This window comes from Phaseolus vulgaris, chromosome 1 (assembly GCF_051622355.1).
Source record: "Phaseolus vulgaris cultivar YP4 chromosome 1, ASM5162235v1, whole genome shotgun sequence".
NCBI lineage: Eukaryota > Viridiplantae > Streptophyta > Magnoliopsida > Fabales > Fabaceae > Phaseolus > Phaseolus vulgaris.
The window spans coordinates 6926535-6951687 of record NC_143498.1 but is presented as its reverse complement, the minus strand read 5'-3'; the positions used below and the strand labels follow the sequence as shown (position 1 = coordinate 6951687).

The 25153-nt window shown below is 31.7% G+C and overlaps 2 protein-coding genes across 2 annotated transcripts; one reads left to right on the top strand and one right to left on the bottom strand.

Moving 5' to 3' along the window:
• Positions 1-6755: 6755 nt before the first annotated feature.
• On the top strand, positions 6756-11464 carry LOC137815416 (cytochrome P450 71D11). Its single transcript, XM_068618554.2, has 3 exons — positions 6756-7798; positions 9418-10033; positions 11143-11464. Exons 1-3 carry the CDS (start codon positions 6881-6883, stop codon positions 11160-11162), a joined length of 1554 nt encoding a protein of 517 aa, XP_068474655.1. The 5' UTR covers positions 6756-6880; the 3' UTR covers positions 11163-11464.
• A 10094-nt stretch (positions 11465-21558) lies between these two features.
• Positions 21559-24825, bottom strand: LOC137813329 (adenine nucleotide transporter BT1, chloroplastic/mitochondrial). The gene is made up of 3 exons (XM_068615489.1): positions 23962-24825; positions 22424-22585; positions 21559-22196 (listed from the first exon to the last, which is right to left on the bottom strand). Exons 1-3 carry the CDS (start codon positions 24535-24537, stop codon positions 21723-21725), a joined length of 1212 nt encoding a protein of 403 aa, XP_068471590.1. The 5' UTR covers positions 24538-24825; the 3' UTR covers positions 21559-21722.
• Positions 24826-25153: the final 328 nt, after the last annotated feature.

The following is a 25153-nucleotide window of genomic DNA, read 5'->3' as shown; positions in this document are numbered from 1 at the left end:
AGTACCACCTTACAACAACTTGGTTTTCATTCAACTAAAAGTGATACCTCGCTCTTTGTTAAGTTTGCCTCCTCATATACTTTTTTTGTACTCGTGTATGTTGATGACATTCTCATCACAGGATCCTCTGAGACAGCTATCACTGATCTCATTACTCGTCTCAACTCCTTATTTTCTCTAAAAGACTTGGGGCCTATTCATCATTTCCTTGGGATTCAAGCCTCTCGCACCCAATGTGGCAAAATGCATCTCTCTCAGACTCAGTATATTCGTGACATTCTATGCAAAATCAACATGCTCACTTCCAACCCGCAACCCACTCCTATGGTTTCCTCCCTTCGCCTTCAACAATCCTCCTCCTCATCTGAAGTCTTCTCTGATCCTACACTGTACAGATCCGTTGTGGGAGCGTTGCAGTATCTTCTTGTCACTCGACCAGAGTTATCATACTCTGTCAACAAAGTTGCTCAGTTCATGCATGACCCTCATGTTCATCACTGGCAAGCCGTCAAACACATCCTTCGATATCTTGTAGGAACCCTTGATCACGGCATCATGCTTCACCCTCATTCCTCCTCGTCTATCCTAGCTTTCTCAGACGCTGATTGGGTTGCTGATGTTGATGACCGTAAATCCACAACCGGCTATTGTGTCTACCTTGGTTCCAATCTCGTTTCATGGTCCACTCACAAGCAAAAAACTATGTCCCGTAGCAGCACAGAGGCTGAGTACCGTGCCATCGCTGCTGTTATGACTGAAATTCTTAGGCTTCAATCCCTTCTTTGTGAGTTACACATTCCCACCTCTACTCCGCAAATTTACTCTGACAATCTTGGTGCAGTTCTCCTTAGTGCTAATCCCGTTATGCACTCCAAATCAAAACACTTTGAACTTGATTTGCATTTTGTTATAGATCATATCCAACAACAACATGTTGAACTCCTTCACATCCCTGCTCACTATCAAGTTGCAGATCCCTCTACAAAACCCATCTCTGGCTCTCGGTTTCCACAACTCAGAACTAAACTCATTGTGACCAATAAGCCACCATGAGTTTATGGGGGGGTGTTAGGCATTCTGTTGTAACGTCCTCCCTTGTAGTTAGTTGTTATTTGCATGGGCTCTATATATGTATATACTTTGATAGTTGCTTTGTTATATAAGTGTGTGATATCTTTCAATAATAATTCCTTTGTTCTCTTCTCTCTCTCTCATGGCCCACTACGCACACTGACACATGGTATTGTCAAGGCCATAAAACTCCCAATTCTATGAAATTGAATGGAAACAATATTTCATAATTTTAAACAATATCTCATAATATGCATCACACATGTCAAGGTTGTTTGGTCACATTCTAAGCTTATAGAGGATTTGATGAGAGGTTTTGTTGCATTGTGCTCTCAATCCACTGCAGAACTTTCTTGTGCGAACTAAGAATATGATCACGGTCCTTCCCATTTAAAAGTTGCATCCAAAGAAACCAAGTTAATATCACAATTCCTCTAAAGGAGGGGATCAACATTCTATTATGCAAGTCACATTTCTAACTAAATAGTTCTTAATTAGATCAACATTAAAAGTAAACTATACTTCCTTATCTTAGCCAAACCAAACATCCTGACTACACCACTAGCATGTTTCTAGACTTCTCAATCATAGAACATAAACTAAATCAGAAAGAAGTCTCCCATTTATTTTCTTCAAACTCAAGAAAAAAGCTTGATGAAAAAATAAAACTGTTCTCGAACGGGGTTGGGATCCAGAGAACTATTGAGACTGTTCCTCTCCTTCCTTAATCGGTCGATCAAATAACACTTCACTTCCTCTCCAAGCAAGCTCCTTCCTTCCCTCTACTCGTTCCACTTCTCGGTCTTCTCGTAGCCCAGACTCAGATGGTACTTGCAAAAGGCACTTCGACACTCAAATCAATTTTAGTATTAGAAACTCAGTAGTCAGAACACTGTATGATGGCAAATATGGTTATTGGAATTTATGCTATTTATATTATTTTAGTGGGTCTTTCTTATTGAGTCAGATTAGAGGGTTTGGGTCACGTTTAGGAATACATTACCTAGCTCTTAACCATTGATTAGCTTGATTAACTCTGCTTGAGCATAATTGGATTTGTAGTCTTGGTCAGTCGATTGATGGGGACTGAGATATGGCATCGGTCGTATGGCTCTCACCGGTACACTTGCTCCCCAGGCTCGAGAATGGTTAATCCGAAGAATCTTTGTCCGAGACTGATGTGGCGATTGGGCTTCTCGAGGTCTAACGCGATGTTTGGGTGTCTCGAGGTCTGACACGATGTTTGGGCGACGCGTGAATGCGCAATTTGATGTGCATTTATGAGGGATTTTTTGGCGCTAATTAGTGAGAACCGTTGGATCGAGGGAGATCTAACGGTTGAGATGGATGCGACACTTCGTCTTCCGAGACCCCCTAAGGACTATAAATAGTTGTCCCAACAGTGTTGAGGCATATACTATGATTTCTTGCTCCGACACCCGAGCATTCTTCATCTTATCAAGTTGTTTTCCTCGTCTTTAAAAAGGTTAGTCATGTCTTCTCTGTCTCGTCCTACATCTTCTTCCTCGGCTCCCCCTTCTCCTCTTCCTCTCCTCCTTCGTCTTTTTCGTCCTCTTCATCTTCTTCGTCTTCCTCATCCTCCTCGTCTAACTCCTCCACGACCGAGACCTTATCGGTCAGTGCGATCCAAGTGTTGCAGCCAGTGGAGGACGTAGTTAAGGGAACGATCCGGAAGGGGCTACCGACTGGTCGGGCTCCCTAAACAGTCATCCCCCCTCCTAGGGCTTGACTGGGTGGACCCTAAGGGACTAGGATCATCTCCGCCTTCGTGAACGAGGCCTCAACCTCTGATTTTTGGGTAGGGTTCCAATCCTGAAGCCAGATGTCATCTTGGGTATTCTGAGTGTTGAACCCTATCAAATGATCGATACAATATGTTTGGGTCGGCCTCCTTCTGAACGTTCCTTTTTCTTTATGTACTCTTGTTTGTTTTCTGATTTACACGTCTCTCTTCCCTTTGACAATTTCACGATGGGCGTCCTTCAGGCGCTCAACGTGGCTCCTTCTCAACTTCACCCAAACACCTGAGCGTCTAACCTTTTGTGTCATCTACGATGCGTTCCACCTGTTTCCCAATCCTGCCACCTTTCTTAGTTATTACACTTCCCACTCAACCGAGTTTGTTCTATGGCATTCACTGATCATTTTAATATTAATAGTAATTATATTATTATTATTAATACTATTATTAAGATTATTACCAATATTATTATTAATAATAATAATATTATTGTTCTAATTATTTTTAATATTAATAATATTAACATTATTATTATTAATTTTATTATAGTTATTATTATTATTATTATTATTAGTATTAATATTAATATTATTAGTATTATTATTTTATTAATATTGTTATTAATATTATTATAATTATTAGTAATATTATTGTTATGGTTGTAATTATTATTACTATATTTAATATTATTAAAATCAATTTGGGGGAAGGGAAGTGATATAGTCACCGATTTTGTGACTGATTTGGTGACTAATTTTGTGATTGATTTTCTGTGACCATTTTGTGATTGATTTGGAGAATGATTTTGTGAATATTATTTATGATCGATTTGGTGACTGATTGAGTGAATGAAATAATGATCGATTTAATGATTGAAATAGTGACTGAAATAATGACTGATTTAGTGACTGATTTGGTGATCGATTTTGTGATTGATTATTTGTGACCAATTGAGTGACTGAAATAGTTTCCAATTTAGTGGCTCAAATAGTGATCGATTTGAAAATCTTGTACTACAATTTTTTTTTATTAATAATTTTGAAAAAATATTTATTATTTATGATGGATTATTATTATTAGTTTCTACTACTATTATACTGTTATTATATCATTGTAACCGTTAGACCAAAAACTTTTAGTGATATTATTATTATAATTATTATTAATATTATTGTTAATAATATTATTATTAATAAAATTATTAATATTAATAATAATTAAATTATTTTTATAGTAAATAATATTAATATTATTATTATTACATTTATTATAGTTATTATTATTATTGTCAGTATTTTATATTATTAGTATTATTATTTTATTAATATTATTGTTATGCTTGTAATTATTATTAATATATTTAATATTATTAAAATTAATTTGGGGGAAGTGATATAGTCACTGATTTTGTGACCGATTTTTTGTGATCACTTTTGTGACTAATTTTGTGTGATCGATTTTGTGACTGATTTTGTTTGACCAATTTTGTGACTGATTTGGTGACCGATTTTGTAACTGATTTTTTGTGACAGTTTTTATGATTGATTTGGTGACATTTTTTTATCACTAACTTTGATTATTATTCAACATTTTTCTAGTAGTGATTGTTATTTAATAATTTTCTTGTAGTACTCGCTTAAGGTATGATTTTATTATGCAGTTAAATAAAAAGTTAATACGCTTAAGTGACAAACTGACGCTTAAGTGAATATTTATAACACTCTTTAGTGTTGAAGCTCATGAATGTCACTTCAAGCATTACATATTTATTGTAAGTAGTATTGTTTAACATAGTCGCTTAAGTGTAATTTGTTTGTTCTAAGCAACCAAGCCCATGAATTTCGCTTCAAGTATTACATACTCGTTGTAAGCGACATTGTTTAATGTTAGGCATCACTATGCAACTTGACATCTCAACTAGGCTGACACCTCAAGTAACAACAATTATCTGTCATCACATGAAAAAAATATTATTAAAAAAAGAAAAAAAGAAAATACAAAAAAAATGGGGGACTAGACCAAAACTCATATGTTAACAAAAACGATACATAGGTAGACTATATCTATTCATAAAGAATTCTAAAAACAGACTAGATGGAAGCGTATTATACCAATGAAATGGTTCTCTATGAATAAATCCTAAATTAGCCAACTTATCAACTCACTCATTCCCTTCACGAAAAAAATATGAGTAACCTTAAACCTGATTTTCCCACAGTAATTAAGACAAATTCCATCGATTATGAAGCATTCACGAAATATTAGTCCTAGCAGTAAACGCATCACAAACCAAAGCAGAATCACATTCAATCCATACATTAGTAAGTCCCATCTTTTGAGCTTCCTCCATAGCATGTATAACTCCATAAAACTCAGCAACCATAACATTCTGAACTTTAAGAAATGCAGAGAAAACACCAATAAACTTCCTCATACTCCCACAGAAATATATCCACAAGTAGCAAGACTAGGATATCCCCTAACAGCCCCATCAATGTTAATTTTAACCCAGCCTGATGAAGGAAACTCTATCTAATAGGAAGAGGACGAAGAACTTTACCAGTACAAGTATTGATACTAAGAAACTTGTTATTAATGTGATCAAGAAAGAACTCGTTATTACTGACTCAAAGTATCCTTGTTTGACTTTAAACAACATTGATGCCTACAATGAGTTTGTTCCCACTTCAAGCACTTGTTTGTATCTCATGTATCTTTAAGAAACTCTTAATCTTTCTATCACATTTAGTAACCACAATGATGTTGTGAAAAAAAAAATAAGGCTTTATGACATCATATGGTGTTAGAATTTGTGATGCAATCATATTCTTTTTCACATAATTCCTCACATTTTTCTTTAATGAATTTCTGAAGTGTTTTATGATGAAAGAATTTTGTCACAAAAAATTATCATTTTTTTAAATGATTGAATTATTGTATGGTGTGATGTTGTTGTATACATGTGTATTAAGTAAAAGAAGATGTGGTATAACATATATCATTTACTTTATTCATAGTCTAAGTATTATATACTAAGACATCATGTGGTAAAAAACTTGATTAAAAAAAAAATCATGTGATTGAAAAACTAATAAAGAGTTTCTTACGCATCCAAGATCTAGTGTGGTGTATAGATATTGATTTTACTAAACTCACTCTAATCCTTAATTCACCTTTATTCTTATCATTAGGTGTAGATTGATTTAATTACTTTTAATTAGTCCATCCATTTATGCAATTGTTTTGATTCTCTCTTGTGATTGTATTTAATATGAGTAGAAGAGGATATATGTTTTTGTGACAATCTAAGAACATGTAGTATCTTATTATCAACATATATGTTTATTCTGATATGTTTTTGTTCAAATGTGATTATAGTTCAAAACTGGGTATGTTGTAAATCTTTTATTCGATAAACTCTTGTCCCTCATCAAACTTTTATACTATAGTTGATAATGGTATTGGATTGTATATATGGTGGTTAGGAGACTTTTAAACTTCACTTTAGAATTCGAATGAGCCTTTAACTCTACTTGACATGTGGTAATGACTATCACAAAGTTCTATCTTTTGATAACAAAATAAAAATTGGATCAGAAAACCTAATTCAACTTACAAAAGCAGCTCATAAATAAGGTTAAGAATGTGGCCCTTACTCATATAATATATTTATTGACAACTTATATAAGTCTTTAAGATATTTTAGTTATATATATAAAAAAATACTGCATTAATTGTTATATGAAATATTTATTGTTATATGTACAATGATATCTCTGAACTCTGTCTAAGGCTAGAGACAACTTGGTTTAAAATATTTAACAATAACTATGTCCTCAAGACTAATCAAATTCAACATGCACTTATTACTATAAGAGTAGTTGATCTCCTCACCTGTTTATCTACCTATCAGTTTCTTCATTTAAGAACTTTGGGAAAAGAACCAGAAAAAACCCTAGTTTTGGATTCTCCCTCCATTTTATCAATCATCTTTATATATACATCATGAGTTGTAGAACCTTTTATTACTTGTAACTTTTTCTCACCATGGATTCTGAAATGCTGAAGTCATTAGCCCTTCTCTTTTCCTTTCTCCTCTCCATGATTGTGGCACTGAAACTAGGGAGAAACCTTAAGAAAACTGAGTCATCTCTAAACATACCCCCTGGACCATGGAAGCTGCCTGTTATAGGAAACATACACCATCTTCTTTCATCCACACCACACCGAAAATTAAGAGACTTGGCCAAAATATATGGACCCTTGATGCATCTCCAACTAGGAGAGATCTTCATAATCGTTGTCTCTTCATCAGAGTATGCTAGAGAAATCATGAAAACCCATGATGTAATCTTTGCATCAAGGCCTCAACTTCTAGCCGCAGAAATAGCCACCTATGGATACACAAACATTGCTTTTGCACCTTATGGGAGTTACTGGAAAAAGGTGAGAAAAATATGCACCATGGAGCTTTTCTCCCCAAAACGTATCAACTCATTCCAACCAATCAGAGAAGAAGAACTCAGCAATCTGGTTAAAGTGGTTGGTTCACACGATGAAGGGTCCCCCATCAACCTCACTCAAGCAGTGCTCTCATCATTGTATAACATCATTTCAAGAGCTGCTCTTGGCAAGAAGCGCAGCAAAGACCAAGATGAATTCATGACAATACTCGAAGAAGGAGTGCTTGCTTCAGGAGGTTTTGACATAGGAGAGATGTTTCCTTCTGCTAAATGGCTTCAACGTGTTACTGGTCTGAGGCCTATGCTTGAGAAGGTGCATAGAAAAATGGATCGGATACTAGAAGACATCGTCAATGAACACAGAGAAGCAAGATCCAAAGCCAAAGAAGGCCATGAATCAGAGGAAGATTTGGTAGATGTTCTCCTAAAGTTCTATGATGGTAATAATCAAAGTAACCAAGACATTTGCTTAACCCTTAACAATATCAAAGCAGTAATCATGGTAAGGATTCTTTTATCAACATACTCATTCTCTTTGCTAAACTATACTATATCAGTCTAACATGACAGTAGTCACAAATAAGGCTTTTGCTGTAAGGAAAATTTTTAGCTTCTGATAACATATTCAAGAAATCAGGTTTTTTTGAGAATGATAAAAAAAACACTATTTCACTTTTATTAAATTATTTATTGGGGTAACAAATAACAAATTTTCGTAATAATAACTCTGGCTTCAATAAATTTATCTGAATATAGTTACTAACTCTTTTTACCAACCAAACAAATTTGAAAATCTTCTAGGAATTATTATCCTGAGAATTCTCTACTACAAAAACTACAGTACCTGAAAATCATTCTTGTGTATCAAAAACTGAATTTTTAAATTTTGTATTTGGATAATTTTGAATGCATGCATGCATGCATCACTGGTCATAATATCAGCAACTAATTAGCACCTGAAGCTTACTGTGCCTGAATATGCAGCACCATACTTAGTTTTAACTGTGGAGAACATTAGATTCCTAAATTTATTCCATTCACCAATAAATACAAGTGGGGAACAAAAAAATGACTTCGAAATAGAACCATCTCTTTCATCAACTGTTGTAATATGAACTATTCCAAATAAAATTGATTCAATAAACAAATTTTCAACATCATATAGCAATCTTAGTATTTATGTAGTTAAATTGTATAAAATAGTGTAGAATTAAAGTATTTTTACATTTCTATTGTCGTTTAACTATATAACAAATAGGAATTTAACATGTTTATATCTTATAATACTAATAATTGATTTCTCAAAAACATACTAATAATTTATAGATGTGACATTTTGATAATTGTAACTAACATTTTCAATATTTAATATACTTTGATGAATATATATTTATTATATGAAATTGCACCCCACCCATCTGGTTCTGTCCCCTCCAAACAACTTACTAAATCTGGAAAAGAAATCCAGTTTATTCACAATGGGGACCTGACCCAACAAACCCTATTTCTTTAATTTAATAGAGATGTATATTTATAAATTATCTCATAAATTGAGTTTGTCTTACTTTTTTTTTTTTAATTTTCAATTGAGCATTTTTAACATTATGCATTTTCTTTACATGTATATTTTACACACTACCTTTTTAATTAACCAAAAAGTTTTTTCTCAACCAATTTAAATTACTTTTATTATTATTATTATTACTACTACTACTACTATTATTATTATATAAATAGACATACATAAATTTCTTAGTTGTCTAACCACTTTTATTTACTTCCTTTTATATTGATCTCTAAATTAAATTTCAATAGTTTTAAAATTGATTGATAATAATTAAAGTAATTTTGTTTCATAATTTAAATTCATTATTGTGAATGAAAAATATGAGTTATATACTTAAATATATTTATTTATTATGGTTTAATTATAACATATTGTATATTCTAAAAATTATTTATCTATTTATTATCAAAATGATATTTAAACTAGAATAGTAATTTAAATATATAAATGTAAGTTACAACTACACTTCATATTACTCCATTCCTTTCATTTTATAAAACTCAAATATTAAACCCTAAATACACAAAGAAACCTCTCTTTGGTTATCCTTGCAGGACATTTTTGCTGCTGGAGTTGAGCCTGTGGCAACTACCATAAATTGGGCACTGGCAGAGATGATAAGGAATCCAAGAGTTATGAAGAAAGCACAAGATGAGGTGAGAGAGGTATTCAGTGAAAAGGGAAGGGTTGATGAGATTTGCATGAATGAACTAAAATATTTGAAATCAGTTGTGAAAGAAACCCTAAGGCTACACCCACCAGCTGTTTTTGTGGTTCCAAGAGAATGTGGAGAGACATGTGAGATTGATGGGTATGATATACCAGTAAAAAGCAAGGTGTTGATCAATGCTTGGGCACTTGGAAGAGATCCAAAGTACTGGAGTGAAGCAGAGAGGTTTTATCCAGAGAGATTCATTGATAGCTCTATTGATTATAAAGGGAGTCATTTTGAGTACATTCCCTTTGGTGCTGGAAGAAGAATGTGTCCAGGCATTTCCTTTGGTTTGTTAAATGTTGAACTCACACTTGCAGTTTTGTTGTTTCACTTTGATTGGAAGCTTCCAAATGGAGTGAAAACTGAGGACTTCGACATGACTGAGAAATTTGGAGTCACTGTCGGAAGAAAGAATGACATATGCTTGATACCTGTGACTTCTCCTCCTTTTGCAGGTAACATATATTTATTTGGTAAATTATATTATAATATATTCTATCAGTTATAACTATTAATAATCATGATAATGTCACTCTTAAATAGTTAAAATATATTATGGTTTTTTTAACTAAGGAAACATGAAAAAGATACAAAGAAAAGACTGCTAACATTAAACAAAAACTAACAAAAGGCACCGGATCAGCCTAAAGGAAGAATGAAGAAGATAAAATCTATAAATGTTACCCATGATAATTCAATTGTGAAGAATGGTCCAATAAAATCTTGTATTTAAGGCTTTTAAATCGTTTAACACTACTATACTACTAGATTGTTTCAATAGATCGTCTACCCTTATTCTGTGTCCCGAAAATTAGACGGTCTAATGAAACCGTCTAATGATTGATCTTTTCTGTTGCTCTTTTCGGAAAGGAGAAACATTATTCATGTTTTTCTATTGTTAATATTATTAGTCTTATACATACATGTTAGTTATAATAATATTTGTTCTATAATTAGGACATTATATTTTCAGTAAAAACTTACTAAGAGTTAAAACATTATAATTGTATTATGAGTGGGAGTTTTCTTATAGAGAAATTGTTGAGTTCTATTTTCTTTTGTGTGTTAATTGAATCTTTATTTAGGTAAAGCTTTAGTAAAAAAATTGTAAAATCTAGATTTTAACCAATATTCTCCAATATAATTTAGTTATAATAAACTATTTGTCAGTATTGAGAGGTGAAGTGGGAACGAATTGATTCATGGTGTTTATATCAATAAAAACAACACCACTCCATGTGTTTATATTGATACGGGAAAACATTGTAAATTAGGATGTGTTTTGAGGAAACTTTTCTCAATTTTAGAAGAAAAAAAATAAATTTAGTTTTAATAAGGTAAAATTAGTTTATACCTGTATTGCATATCAAATTGTGGAGAAAAAAGAAAACATTTTTTTTATAAATTAGTTTATGCACAAGTTAATTTTAATTTGTTGTAAAAAAGAACAATTTTTTTTCCCTGAAAGTGTTCATAAATTTTGTTACTGATATCTTACTAAATTAGCATTTGGTAATATTTTATATTAGAATATTAAGGGGAAAAAGTGTTGACGTTTTTGAAGGGAAAGGATGCAAAGAGTAAGAGCAAAGAAGGAAGAAGATGCCCATAAGGTGTTTGTTGAAAAGTGAATGGCTCAGTGTTCATGAGTTGTTAAATTATGAATAATTGGTCAGTAGATCAAGTCTTTAAGAACTGTTAGTGTAATATTTTATGTTATGTTTGTTTTCTAAAGTATTGAATTCTGAGTTTCTTTTCCTTTTTCACTTCATCTAAAGAATACTAATAAATGTGTTTGCAGTTATAATTTCAACTTTTATGTTTATCTGTCTTTTATGGTTACTGAGACAGTTTCTCTTATGATGGAAGATAAATTTTAGGTCAAATATTCTCTTTAGTTTTATTATTATGATAATTTTTTTATTTTTTATCATACTATTTTAAATACTTTTAATTTGGTCTATTTAAAAGAAACAAGTTAATATAGTTTATTTAAAATTGATGGTAAAACGTTTTAATAATAAATTTGATGAAAAAAATTATATTATTTTTTTTAAAAAAAAGGACTAAGTTAAGATTTTTCAAACTAGTGAAATGAAGTGAAACTAAAAAGACTATTTAACCTAAGTTTTATAGCATTAGATTTTTATTTTGTAAATTAATGGTTCTCATTTATTTTTCTTATTTTTTTCCTTTAATTTCTTATTTTGCTAATTTTTTCTTAAGCCTCAATAACATTCTTCTTCTTTTCTTTTCCTTTAAAATGAGTGTATGTATAAATTCAATGGATACAATATTATTTTAGCATTATCAGTAACAAGTTTAAAATTTATATATTTAATTTTATTAAATGCCAAAAAAATCCATTCATAATAATGCTATTTAACTAGAATATGATTTACTACATATTTTTCTTCTCTTTTCATGATGTAATTGCATCATGTTCTTGGCAACAGATGATTATATCTCTGGTATGAGTGTATAAATTATGTTTCAAGTTATAATGATTTTCTCTAAAATCAAACTTTCTTTTGAATTTTAATAAATTCTTCACGTTGCTGCATATAGAAGGTTTGTTGTTTTGACGTCCAATTGTTTTACCTCCAAATTATAATGATTAATAATTAACATTAAAAAATTTATTGAATAATATTTTACCACATATCTCTCTTCTTTGCTGATAAAAAAAATTAATCTTCTATCCACTTCCGTAAAACTTTTTTGTCACTATTTTTGTTTACTTATATATTATTACTTTTGTTTACTTATAATTATTTTTAATGTTTAAGATATATGGGAAATTTTTAGTTAAAAAAAATAAGAGTAAATGTATTCTAAAATTAATTAATTAAAAAATATAGATATTTTCAAAGAAGAAATAAAGTTGGTTAATGGACAAGTTTACTGTACTAAAGTATATTAAAAAGAATTTAAAATAACATAAAACTCATTACTGACAATTAAGAAAAATAATGATAATAAAATTGCATTTTCTTATTAAAAGGTGTGGTTTTTAATAAAATATAGGAACAGCAAAACAAAAAACTTTTATAGAAAAAATTACTTAGAAATTGAGAGAAGAGGTTGAAGTGAAAAAATTCTACCTAAGGAAGTATAGAGAGGAGTGGATGTTAAAATTTTAGTTCTAAAGGCAAAAAAAAGTTTTTCTACTTTAATTTATTATTTTGATCATAATTGTTTTACTGCTAAGAAAATTTTTAGGGTGAGAAGACATTTTGGCATCATTGGTATTCAAAGATTGATGTGGAATGTAAACAAAAGTATTTAATAGTGTAGGAGAAAGTTTTGGTGATGGCATTATTTTTAAATTTTGGATTGATTTCTTTCAGTATATTAAAAAAATATGATTCAGAAAATATTAGAAGAAAAGATTTAAAATGATGTCAACTAAATTAAGAAATAAAAATCTATTTTGGTGTAGACAAATTAGTGTAAAACATGAATATTTGAAAGCATAGTTGTACACGGAAGAGATTTGAAATGAAATTAGTTGGAAAAGTGTAAATTGATTTGGTGAAATAATTCAACTATTTTTTAATAGTTTTATTTAAATTATTTTTTGAGTATTAAATGGTGCAATATTTTATGACAAATTTAGTTTTATCTATGCAAAATGTTTTTAAAGTATGTAGTAAATGTGATTAATTATGTTGTATTTTGAATTAAGAAAATTAATTATATTGGTTTTAATGCATTTTATTTTAAGAAAATAATTAATTATGATATATGTTTGACTCTATTGTATTTTTAGGAAAAGAAATTTATTTTGTAACTATTAAAAGAATTCACTTATTATTTTATATATTTATATGTTATTATTTTTTATGGAATTAAATTACTATTGTTATAAACTGTTATGTAAATTACCATTGTATAAATGTTTATTTCTATGCGGTTGAAATCAAATTGTTCTGGGAGTAAATTATAATTGGAATGTAAAATTGTATTGTTTAAAATGTTTAGTGTATTTTGTGTATTGTTGTTGGTTCTATTTAGTTTTATTGTTTTAGCTATAATTTGAATTTTATTGGTTAATCAGTTTTGGTGATGCGTGTCGACACATTTTTAAGAGCGGCAAGGTAGATTATATTGAAGTCTTTATAATGGTATAATTGAAAGGTATTTTTTATCAGAAAGAAAGAATAAATAAATTTGAACCACTTTTGGGATAGTTCAACTCTTATACATCTTGGACAGAAAGCCCACAACAATCCAGACAACAACAACAACCCCTCACACAAACATCAACCCAACCTACCACTAATCACTTGTTTTTAATTGAAAACATACAAACCAATGGATCAAGACACCAATCAAAAAAGGAAAAACAAGCAAATGGAACTTTGGTAGTAACCCATGACCATACCTTCAGTTGAGCTAAAGAAAAATTTTCAAAATGATCAATTACTCCCCCTTGAAAATATTTTATTCCTATGACATCAAATCTCACTAACCAAAACAATCCAAATATTTCCAAAAACTAAGTTGACAGCAGCAGGAGCGCCAATCAAGTTAAACTGCAAGAAATGTGAAGTATGTTCAAGATGATCAACCAAATTTAATCCTACCCAAGCATAGTAAAGATTTCACACTAGCCAAGCAAATCTACATTTAAAGAACAAATGACTTGTAGTCTCCTCTTTCTCCCTACAAAAGCAACAAATCGTACTATCCACTATTACCCCACATCTTGCAAGATTGATCTTGGTAGTGATCTTGTTTTCTAGGACCCTCCAAACAGTGATGTGAGTTGAGGGTCATGCCTTAATCTTCCAAAAATAGTTATACAAACTCGAAGAATCCCCTTCTAACAAACCCTTTAAAAAATCGTACACAAAGTTGACTGAATATTCAATGCTAACATCATCCTTCCAAACCCATTTATCCTCTAAATTAATTAAGGGACTCGAAAGGTGTACAACCCCAAGAAGTTGAGTAACATGTTCCGATTCCCAAACGAAAAGACCCTTTCTCACACCTAAACATTATTAACTCAAGCCCCACAAAAAGATATCTTAGCATCTTTCAATATTGACAGTGAAAAAGACATTGGGAAAAGACTTTTTAAACTGCCAGAACCCAACTAATTATCTTCCCAGAAAAGTAACTCCTTTCCATTACCAAGCTCCCACCTGAAACGATTTTCAAAAGACGATCGATCCCTAGACTTCTTGCTTCCAGACCTCCTTCAACTATCTACACCAAAGTGAATCTGAGTTGAGTAGTCATTGTTCTTTAAGACTTCTCCACCTACCATATCCTTCCGGAGCCCTCCCTTAATCTGAGTCAGACATGGTCATGAATAACTTCAAAAGTACGCTTAGCTTATTTCTTTTATTCGTGCCTTGAATTGTTGGTTTGCATGTAGAGTAATTTTTTTAAGTTTGGTGGTATCTTTGAGTTTGAACATTATCATATTTTATAGCAATATTGGATCACACACTAAGATCATATATCAACCTCCTATATAGAAAACCAAACTACACTTTATATACACATATGTAATGAAAAAACTATTAAGCTATTTGGCTGTCTATTTTGTATTTACCAATAAACTATCTAGTTTACAATACTACAGATGAATTAAACGATCAATTTAGCATACAATCTTCCTTTATTCTTCTTGAGATGATACGATTCAGATTCATCTTCACACACCATTTTAAATTTCACCATCGCTAGTAAGTACTGCAAATTCTGGAAATCAGTCATCCAAATTAAAATAGTTAGTGAGCATTAGCTACCCAACTCTCCAATATGAACTGGAAGAATATAAATATTTTCAGTAATTCTAATAATTCAACTTTTTCTCTTGAATAAAACAATTATAACTTCAATTATAAAGTTTATTTTTTAGTGGAACCAATATCATTACTTAGCTAATATATAGGGTTATGACTTTCACGTGGACTATTTTTCCAAATTCGTTTCAGAAACTCACTTAATAAATGGGTCAAAATTTCTTAAGAGTGATTAATCCTAACAGCCTAATCTTTACTCACTAAAACAATGATAATTAGACTTTTGGAAATTCTTTTTAATTAATATTAAGGAAATAATAATTATCAAATTATATGCAATTATTGTATGCAATATTTGACGATATTGTACTCAATTATATGCAATTAATTTAATAATTATAGAATCTCATGAGTGAAACTCCCTATATATTTCCTATACTGAGTGATGTAATATACACATAAGAATAATAAACATCTCTTCTTCTTACCATTTTTTATCATTTTCTTATATGGTATCAGAGCACCGATCTTGGTGCCCTGACAACCTCTTCATTTCTATCCCCTAAATAAAAAAATCATGTCTTGTAAAGAAGGCACCAGTAACGAGTCCGATAGAAACCTCGTACAACGCTTCAGTGCCGAGCAAATTCAGCAATTGGCAATGGCTATTTACTCGCTCACCAATAACGGTAAAAGTGACACGTTTGTTAGTTAGCTCTGCAGGTCTGCTTGCCCATAACTCCTCTTCTAATTCTGCTTTTACGAAACCATGGATTTTGGATAGCGGAGCAACCGATCACATTGCATCTGATTCACAATTTTTCACACACACTTCATCATCATTTATTTCAAATGTTAATCTACCCACAGGCTCAACTGCGCCCATCTCATCTACAGGCACAATTAAATTCAATGACAAAATCACTCTCAAAGATGTTCTTTGTGTTCCTTCTTTTAATTTAAATCTCATGTCCATTAGTAAGATAACCAGTTCACTAAATTGTTGTGTCGTTTTTACTCCACATGGTTGCATTTTACAGGACTTGGCTACGGGGAGGATGATTGGCTCGGGTAAACAACACGCAGGCTTATACTATATCTACATACTATACCGACAGTCACAGACACAATCCTCACCTCCATTACAAGGTATTTTGCCCACTATTGACATTGACTTACCTACTCCTGTCCAACATTCACTCGATCAACCTTCTTCTCTTACTCATCACAATGCACCTGAACCTCCATCAAACCAACCTTTTTCTCCTACTCGTCACAATACACCTGAACCTCCATCAAACCAACTCTTCTCCTACTCGTCACAATGCACCTGAACCTCCATCAAACCAACCTTCTTCTCCTACTCGTCATAATACACCTGAACCTCCAGTAGACCAACCTTCTTCTCCCCTGCCAAGAAGTTTAGCACCCATTACCAAACCTTCTCCAACCGACCTTCCTGTTCGACGATCCAGTCGCACATCAACCCAACCTTCCTGGCTTCAAGACTACGTAACGGGATCCCAAGCCAATCATTCGACCACTGCCCAAGACCGACCGAATGGAACCAGGTATCCTATGCATCATTTTCTTTCTAATTCACGATTTTCTTCTACACATAGTGCATATCTTGCTAACATCACAGCCACCAAAGAACCTCACACTTATGCTCAAGCTATCCTTGATCCAAATTGGCAAAAAGCAATGGACGAAGAGCTTTCCGGCTTGCAGCTAAATCAAACGTGGACCTTGACACCGTTACCCGCTAGGCAGAAACCCATCGGATGCAAATGGGTCTATAAAATAAAGTACAACTCAGATGGTAGCGTCGACAGATATAAGGCGCGCCTTGTCGCAAAGGGGTACACTCAGATTGAAGGTGTCGACTATTCTGAAAATTTTTCACCAACAGCAAAATTAACAACTTTGAGGTGTCTCCTCACCATTGCAGCAGCCAGAAATTGGTTTACTCACCAGCTAGATGTGCAAAATGCCTTCTTACATGGCACATTGCATGAAATTATTTACATGGACTTGCCACCCGGACATCATCGACAGGGGAGAACATTGTATGTCGACTCAACAAATCCCTTTATGGTCTCAAACAAGCATCTCGAACATGGTTTTCAACATTTTCTCATGTGATTAAATCTGTAGGATTTCAACAGTCCAAGACAGATTACTCTCTATTCACAAGACAGAATAACTCATCATTTACTGCCCTTTTGATTTATGTGGATGATATTCTTTTGACAGGAAATGATTTGACAGAAATTCAGCGTGTTAAAGATTGTTTATTACAACAATTTCGCATTAAAGATCTTGGAGACCTAAAATATTTTCTAGGGATTGAATTTTCCCGTTCCAAAGAAAATATGCTCTTGATATTTTGCAGGATACGGGACTCACAGGTGCTCGTCCAGACAAATTTCCAATGTAACAATACCTAAAACTCACACCAGACGATGGAGAGTTATTAAAGGATCCAGTCAAATACAGGCGACTCGTGGGACGACTGATATACCTCACGGTTACTCGACCTGACATAGCATTTTCGGTTCGGACCCTAAGTCAATATATACAGGATCCACGGAAACCTCATTGGGATGCCGCAATTCGAGTCCTAAAGTACATCAAAGGATCACCAGGACAAGGATTGCTATTGCCATCCGAAAACAATCTAACATTGACAGCTTATTGTGACTCAGACTGGGGAGGTTGTCAGACAACTCGGAGATCAGTATCTGGATATTGCATTTTTCTTGGTTCCTCTATTATCTCATGGAAGTCAAAAAAACAGACAAACGTATCAAGATCATCAGCGGAAGCAGAATACCGCGCAATGGCCAATACTTGTTTGGAGATAGTTTGGTTGCGATATCTGTTGTAGGATTTAAAGGTGCCATGTAACTTGCCAGTTCAACTTTTCTGTGACAATCAAGCGGCATTACATATAGCAGCAAACCCAGTATTTCATGAACGCATAAAACACATTGAGATAAACTGCCACATTGTGCGAGAAAAATTACAAGCTGGGATAATCAGTCCTTCATATGTACCGACACAGTATCAGCTCGCAGATATTTTTACGAAAGCATTGGGCAAAGAACGATTTTTGACGCTACGACACAAGTTGGGGGTTCTTGATCTTCACCTACCAACTTGAAGGGGAGTATTAAGGAAATAATAATTATCAAATTATATGCAATTATTGTATGCAATATTTGACGATATTGTACTCAATTATATGCAATTAATTTAATAATTATAGAATCTCATGATTAGTATCCTACCTAATTAGATTGTAATTTGGGAGAGAGAAACTCCCTATAATATACACATAAGAATAATAAACATCTCTTCTTCTTACCATTTTTTATCATTTTCTTATAATTAAAATTAATGTAATTAGTTAAATAACATTGAGGCTACGATTTTGATCAAAACCATTTTTTTCTAATTTAGTAAAAAAAATTGTACTTAAACTGGAATCGTAATCTATTGAATGAAATACATTCTAGCAAAAAAAAATTACAATTCATGTTTAAATTAATCTAATTCTTACTCATACATCAATAATTAAAATAGTTAAAGGACAATAAATTAAATAAATAAACCAATTTACATCGTTTTTTAATGTGGGTTCGGATTGTATTGTTTGTATGCAATGTATTAAATCTTAGATTATGTGATATCTCAATAATCAATTCAAAAGCTATGTGTGTAAGCTATTATAAACCTCCTATCATGTGCCACATGAATCAAAACTATAAAATCCTAATTTTCTTTGCACAGTTCATGGCACATTATCCTAAACTTCTAATCAGCACAAATTACACAGTCTTAAAATTCTAAAGTGCACAGTTATAATAATCAATTAAATTAATTTTGTGTGAATCCCATATAATATATTAAATTGTTAAGAATAAATGCTACACTTGATCAGATCATAGTAAATAAAAGTTAATACATTAAATTGATAAGAATAATATTACATAAAAGTTAAGAATGATATGAATTACTGATAAATCAATGATTCATTCAATTTTACAATTTGGGTACTTAAGGACCACCCCTAAAAAATTATTAAATAAAAAATAGTTTTAGAGAAAAAAATAATTAATTAATATATTATTATAAAATTTTGATAACTAATTAGATATTATAATTTAGAAACTAATTAAATTATCAAAAATTTATAATAATATAGAAAAAATATTTTTTATCTTTAAAATTAATTTTTATGTAATAATTTTCTTATAATTAATAAATCAAATTACATTTAACAATTAAAATTACTTCATGTTACCAATTTTCGTCTTTCTACTAAATGTTACCCTTGAGACCTCACATTGTAAGTATACAATGAAAAGGAAGAATACCTAAACCCCGAATCACCTTGGGTTGGATTTATCATGATTGAGTTCAACTCATTCCTAACATTTTCTCTAACTTATTTTATTTAATAAGCCTAATTAAAAAAATGTAATTAATTGAAATAAATAATTATACTATACTATTTTATTTTAAAAGAAACATGATGTTGCTATTTTTACATGATGAAAAAATCGTCACTCTATTTTCTACCATCTAATAAATAAATAAATAACTAAAAATATATGAAATGTATGTGATACATTTTACTTTATTAAATAAAATACAAAATACATTATTTTTTATCATGGAAATTGGTTTCGTCTTATTGTTAACTTTTAGATATTTTATTTATGAATTGATTGAATAAATTTAAATTATTTAAAGAAATTTAAAAATTACCAAATTAATTTAATAGAAAAAATTAATATGATAAAAAAGCATATTCTTTATACACAAATAACTTTTTTTAAGTTTCGGAGGACTAGGCTTCTAGGCAATTCAAATATAATGAGATGCATTTTTTGTAACAATTGGACCTTCTATGTGAGTGCATAATTTTGAAATATTACTTGGAGAATTTTGAAATATTGTGAAAATATTCTTAGATAAAGAATAAAATACATATAATAATCTAAGATTAGGTTTCTAAGGAGTTCAAGTTCAATGAGATTCATTTTTCTAATTTTCGGATCTCGAATTTGACCTCATAAACTTGTGTATTTGGAAAATTATAGGAAAATATTTCATTTTTTTTTTAAAAACAGGATAAAATAAATAATAGTCTAATATAAAAAAAAACTTTATAATGAATATAATAAAATAGACACATAAGATAAACAATGTTAAGTCAATTTCTTATTGTACCTCCATAGTTTATTCATGCAACTCAATAATTATTATAATTCAAAATATATCTTTCTAATTTTCTGAATTATAAAATTTTACAGTTTGAAAGTTAATTTTAGAATTCAAAATATAAAATTAACTTTCAAATTGTAAAATTTGAAATACTAAATTAATTTAAAAAATTTATAATTTAAAAGTCATTTTCAATTTAAAAATGATCTCAGAATTATAGAATTTAAAAGTAAACTTAAAAAGTCATTTTTACTTTCAGATTTTAGAATTTGAACGAAGATAATGAAAGACATGTGAATTTAAACTTAATTTTTTATTTTATTAAAAGTAAATCTGACTTTTAATAAAAAGAATGGAGATGTTGGTAGAAATTAGCACATGTTAAATATGTTGTTAAATATGTTGTTAATGATGATGCATGTGATGGTTGGTGTGTACCAAATTTTCAGCAATGAGAGGAGCTCAATATAAATCATTTATTTCATTTTGACCTTCACCGAACCCAAAGTTAACTCATGCAAAATATATCATAAATAAATTCATACTAAGTTTATACTCATCTGCTTTTAAATTATTTTAAAATTTATGTAATTACAATTTTAATATTTGATATTAAAGAAAAAATATGTATTCCTTTTATAACGAATTTTGGGGAATATTATTATTTTCTTTATCTAATAAAACTTAAGCAAGTATGAAGACAGATGAATTGTATAACTGAGGAAGACCTAAATAAACATAAACTATGAAAGGAAAGAAATAAATATAATTTTTTATTTTAGAAACCAAGACTATGTATCCAAAAATTCAATCAAGGTTGAAAATATGTTGTCAAATATAATTGACCTAATAATATCATCATATCCTTAAAAATAAATAATGAATATGTAATTCTTACCTTAAACACCTAATATTGTTATCTCTTAAATTAAATACTCAATTTTTATATTGATTTATTATCTTATTAACTATGAGACGAAGGAAAACCAAAAAATCATTATTCCATAACCAATTTGCTAATCAAAAGTTCCTATGGGGTAAACAAAATAATTCCAGTAACAATAGAAAATCCAGAATAAAGTAAAGCAAAAATGCAAAATTTGATGAATGTAGTTGTGCCTCTTAGCTACTCTTCTACAACCTCATGCTACTCCTCATCTTGGTCCTCTACCAGTATCCTCTTGCATGCTTCATAGCACATGAAAGAAATTCCTGCAGCTGGCACCAACTTCATGCAGCTAGGTCCCAACCCTTTGTACAATCCTTGAATCCCTTCTTGCTCAAGAATGGTTGCAAGGGCATGAATCACATTTTTGTATATTTGCCTTCCACTCAGGGCTCCCACTTGCATGTGCTTGCGGGCCACTTCAAGAGGAAAGGTGGCACTACTTGAAATAGCACCAGCTGCAGATCCTATCAGAAGGGTTTCAATGTTGCCAATCTTCTCTTTTTTGAAAATTTTTCTGTATGCTTTCCTCAAGGTGTCATATGCAAAGTAATTGGTGGCAGAATATGGTATTACTCCAATAAGGCTTGGAGTGAGACCTCTGTAAAGTTCTCCAGCACCCTCTTCTCTCACTATTTTCAGGAATGCATCTAGCAGACCATCATAAACACCCCTCTGCAAAATTACCAGTTCAGATTAAATTCTGCTTTTATTTTGGTCCCATCATAAGATAAAACAGAGAATATGTAAGTAGTCTATGAACTGACAGTGTACAGATGTTTTTTACACTGTTAAAGTATTCAGAAAACAACATGCATGGTGATTTCTAATTGGTGATAGTGTGAAAACTCTTTGTTTGCTAATGGGAAAACAAGAGTTTGTTTGCTTTTATATGTACACACCTGGATTGTTAGTCGAGTCTTTAGTAACTCCAGAGGATATGTGCATATCGTTGAAGTAACTCCAGCACAAGCACCTGCAATCAATGATGGAGGAATAGGGAGTTTAGGCTGCTCCCCTTGCTTTGCTGAGAGGTTCTTGTTTACAGTATCATATGCAAATAGCTGCAGAAAAAAGTGAAATATATTCAGATTCATAGAAACATATCATTTAATACTAACTGGATCTTCATTATGTCAAAATTTTGAAATATGAATTTCCAAAAAAACATTAAATCCATGAATGTATCCTTCTTCGCATAAAAGGGATCAAAGAGGAAAATGCAAGCCAAAACAAGTGTACATTTTTTTTGCTTTGGAAGTTCGAAGTTTTGAGATATGTTTTATGCTTTTCTTGTCTGAAAGAAAACAACTAAATCTCTCTTCAGTGCAAAAAAAGGGTTGTAAGATATCATGTATGTGGTTTAAAATGTATCACTAAGTAAACAAGGAAGCTCATCACATGAGGTTGACTTAGATACAGTTTACTTGGCTTAAAATCAAAACCTACTCATGACAAAATTGACATTTACCAGAAACCATGACAATAAAAAGCAATATAGGCTGCGTGACTTTTAGAACTGTTTAAGCATCTCAACTGATATCATAAAGGGAAAGGTAACCTGATCATAAGACATCAACAACACAAAAAATCCATTGGAGAGTAGGCAGAATGAAGTTCATTCAATTGCAATTTGTCTTGCAATATTGAAAATGATTTCAGGAGGAGTTAACAGGGAAAAAGTTTCACAACTCAGTTAAAGAGCACACATTCCATTAGAAAAAAGTTGCACAGTGAAGGATCATTTTATACATTTAAACATTTGTTTAGTCTGTGAGCCACTGGTCTACCACCAAAACGAAAAAACAAAGGAACAATCAAGTGAAAGTTCCTGATCAACATTAAGAAAACAAAATTAAACAACACAAGTAGCTAGATACCAAACCAGATATTTCGATTGTGGTAGAAACAATATAAAATAATTCATCAGCCTGGGTGATTAAAACTCAATTCAAGAATATTTCAAACACTTCTACTTACATTGAAGATACAAAATGTTCCTACTAAAAACAAATCCAGCCAATAGTAGCAAACCTCTGGACATAATGAAGCAGACAAACCAACCAAGAATCCAATAGAATAAAGCAAAAAAACCAAAATTAACGTCCAAAGAACAAACACATTGAGGCAATCAAATCAAGCAAGCAAAAAAGCATTCACCCTAAAACCAAAACGAACTGTGAAGTATAACTGTGCAAAAATGTTGTAGAAACACGGACACATAACCAAGCAAACATAAACCATTCACCACAAACCTATAAAAACTGCAAAACATAAACATACAAAACAATTTACACATATATAAAAAAATAAGGTAAGCAGGCACACACACACTTGTTGAGACAATCAAATCAAGCACACAAAAAAACCGTTCACCACAAACACAAAACAACCTGAAAAACATAACCATACAATACGATGTACACACACATATAACTACCTCAATGGCCTTGCTCGGTGCAACCCGAATCACATTAACAAAATTACCCCTAAACAAACCCTTCCATCCATCAGTCTTCATGATATTGTTGAACACCTCCCCAGTAGAATTCCCACTACTTCCTACCATCAAATGAGTCCTAATGGTCTCCAAGGGTGCCACAGTGGTCCGTGACACTGCCCCAGCAAAGGCACCACTAATCAACCTCCTAAGAGAAGGGTTCTTCACCTTGATCCTCAACCCTTTAAAGACACCCTTTTTCTTCCCCTTAACACCCGCCACCCCCTCTTCTTCCTCAGAAACCCCAGTAATCTTCACCTTCCCCTCTGATTGAACATACCTAACGTACAACTCAGTACAAGGGATCCTAATGTTCATGCCACCATTGTGCTGGGAATCACCAGAAGGAGGGTTTGGCTCTTGAACGCCAAACCCCATTCCCATTTGACTAACGCTGGCAAACATAGCAATAGCCGCAGGGTCGTGAATACCGCCACCCCATTGAGACCCAAAATTGGAAATTGAAAAAAGACCATTCCTTTCTTCATCAAAGAGCTTGATCCCTCTCCCACCCATCAATCAGAACCTCTCAAAGATTATTTTTTTTCTGGGTTTTTGGTGAAGATGGGGGTTAATGAACACGAATAAAAGTAATATTAAGATATATGGTTTCTGGGGTAGTGAGAAGAAGAATTGGTTGGTTAGAATCAGAGAAAATTGAAGAAGATGGGCAGAGTATGGGATAGGAAGAAGGGGCGGCGAGAAAGAGAGAGAAGGGTAGGCGAATGAATAAGTGTATTCGCGTTCTCTCTCAGCACACTGAACAGAAAATGCTCTCCTTGGTGATAATGTGTATATATGTTTGTATTATGCACATGTCATATAAAGTTGTTGCCATTACAATTTTTGCATGACTAATTTATTATTCACATCAAAATCATGGAAAATTGTTGGCCAAAATCATAATGGGAAATTAGCAACAAAAAAAAAAGTTTAGTAGTTAGGTACTTCCAAATATCAAGAAATTGTTGATATGATTTTAGAAGTAATAATTATAAAAGTTAATAAGTTTATCCTCCATCTCTAATTAGATGTCAATGTATGTTTATTTTACATTATTAATGCATAAGCTATTTTTTCCTAAAAAATATATTTTAACTTTTTTAAAGAAATTTCCAAATATATATTTTTG

Excerpts from the sequence above, each read along its gene's own strand:
- LOC137813329 (XM_068615489.1), bottom strand. The coding sequence starts at position 24,537 with ATGGGTGGGAGAGGGATCAAGCTCTTTGATGAAGAAAGGAATGGTCTT. Across the intron at positions 22,586-23,961 it reads CACCGAGCAAGGCCATTGAG|CTATTTGCATATGATACTGT; the intron begins GTAGTTATATGT and ends TTTTTTCTGCAG. Across the intron at positions 22,197-22,423 it reads AGACTCGACTAACAATCCAG|AGGGGTGTTTATGATGGTCT; the intron begins GTGTGTACATAT and ends GTAATTTTGCAG.
- LOC137815416 (XM_068618554.2), top strand. The coding sequence starts at position 6,881 with ATGGATTCTGAAATGCTGAAGTCATTAGCCCTTCTCTTTTCCTTTCTC. Across the intron at positions 7,799-9,417 it reads ATATCAAAGCAGTAATCATG|GACATTTTTGCTGCTGGAGT; the intron begins GTAAGGATTCTT and ends TTATCCTTGCAG. Across the intron at positions 10,034-11,142 it reads GACTTCTCCTCCTTTTGCAG|GGAAAGGATGCAAAGAGTAA; the intron begins GTAACATATATT and ends ACGTTTTTGAAG.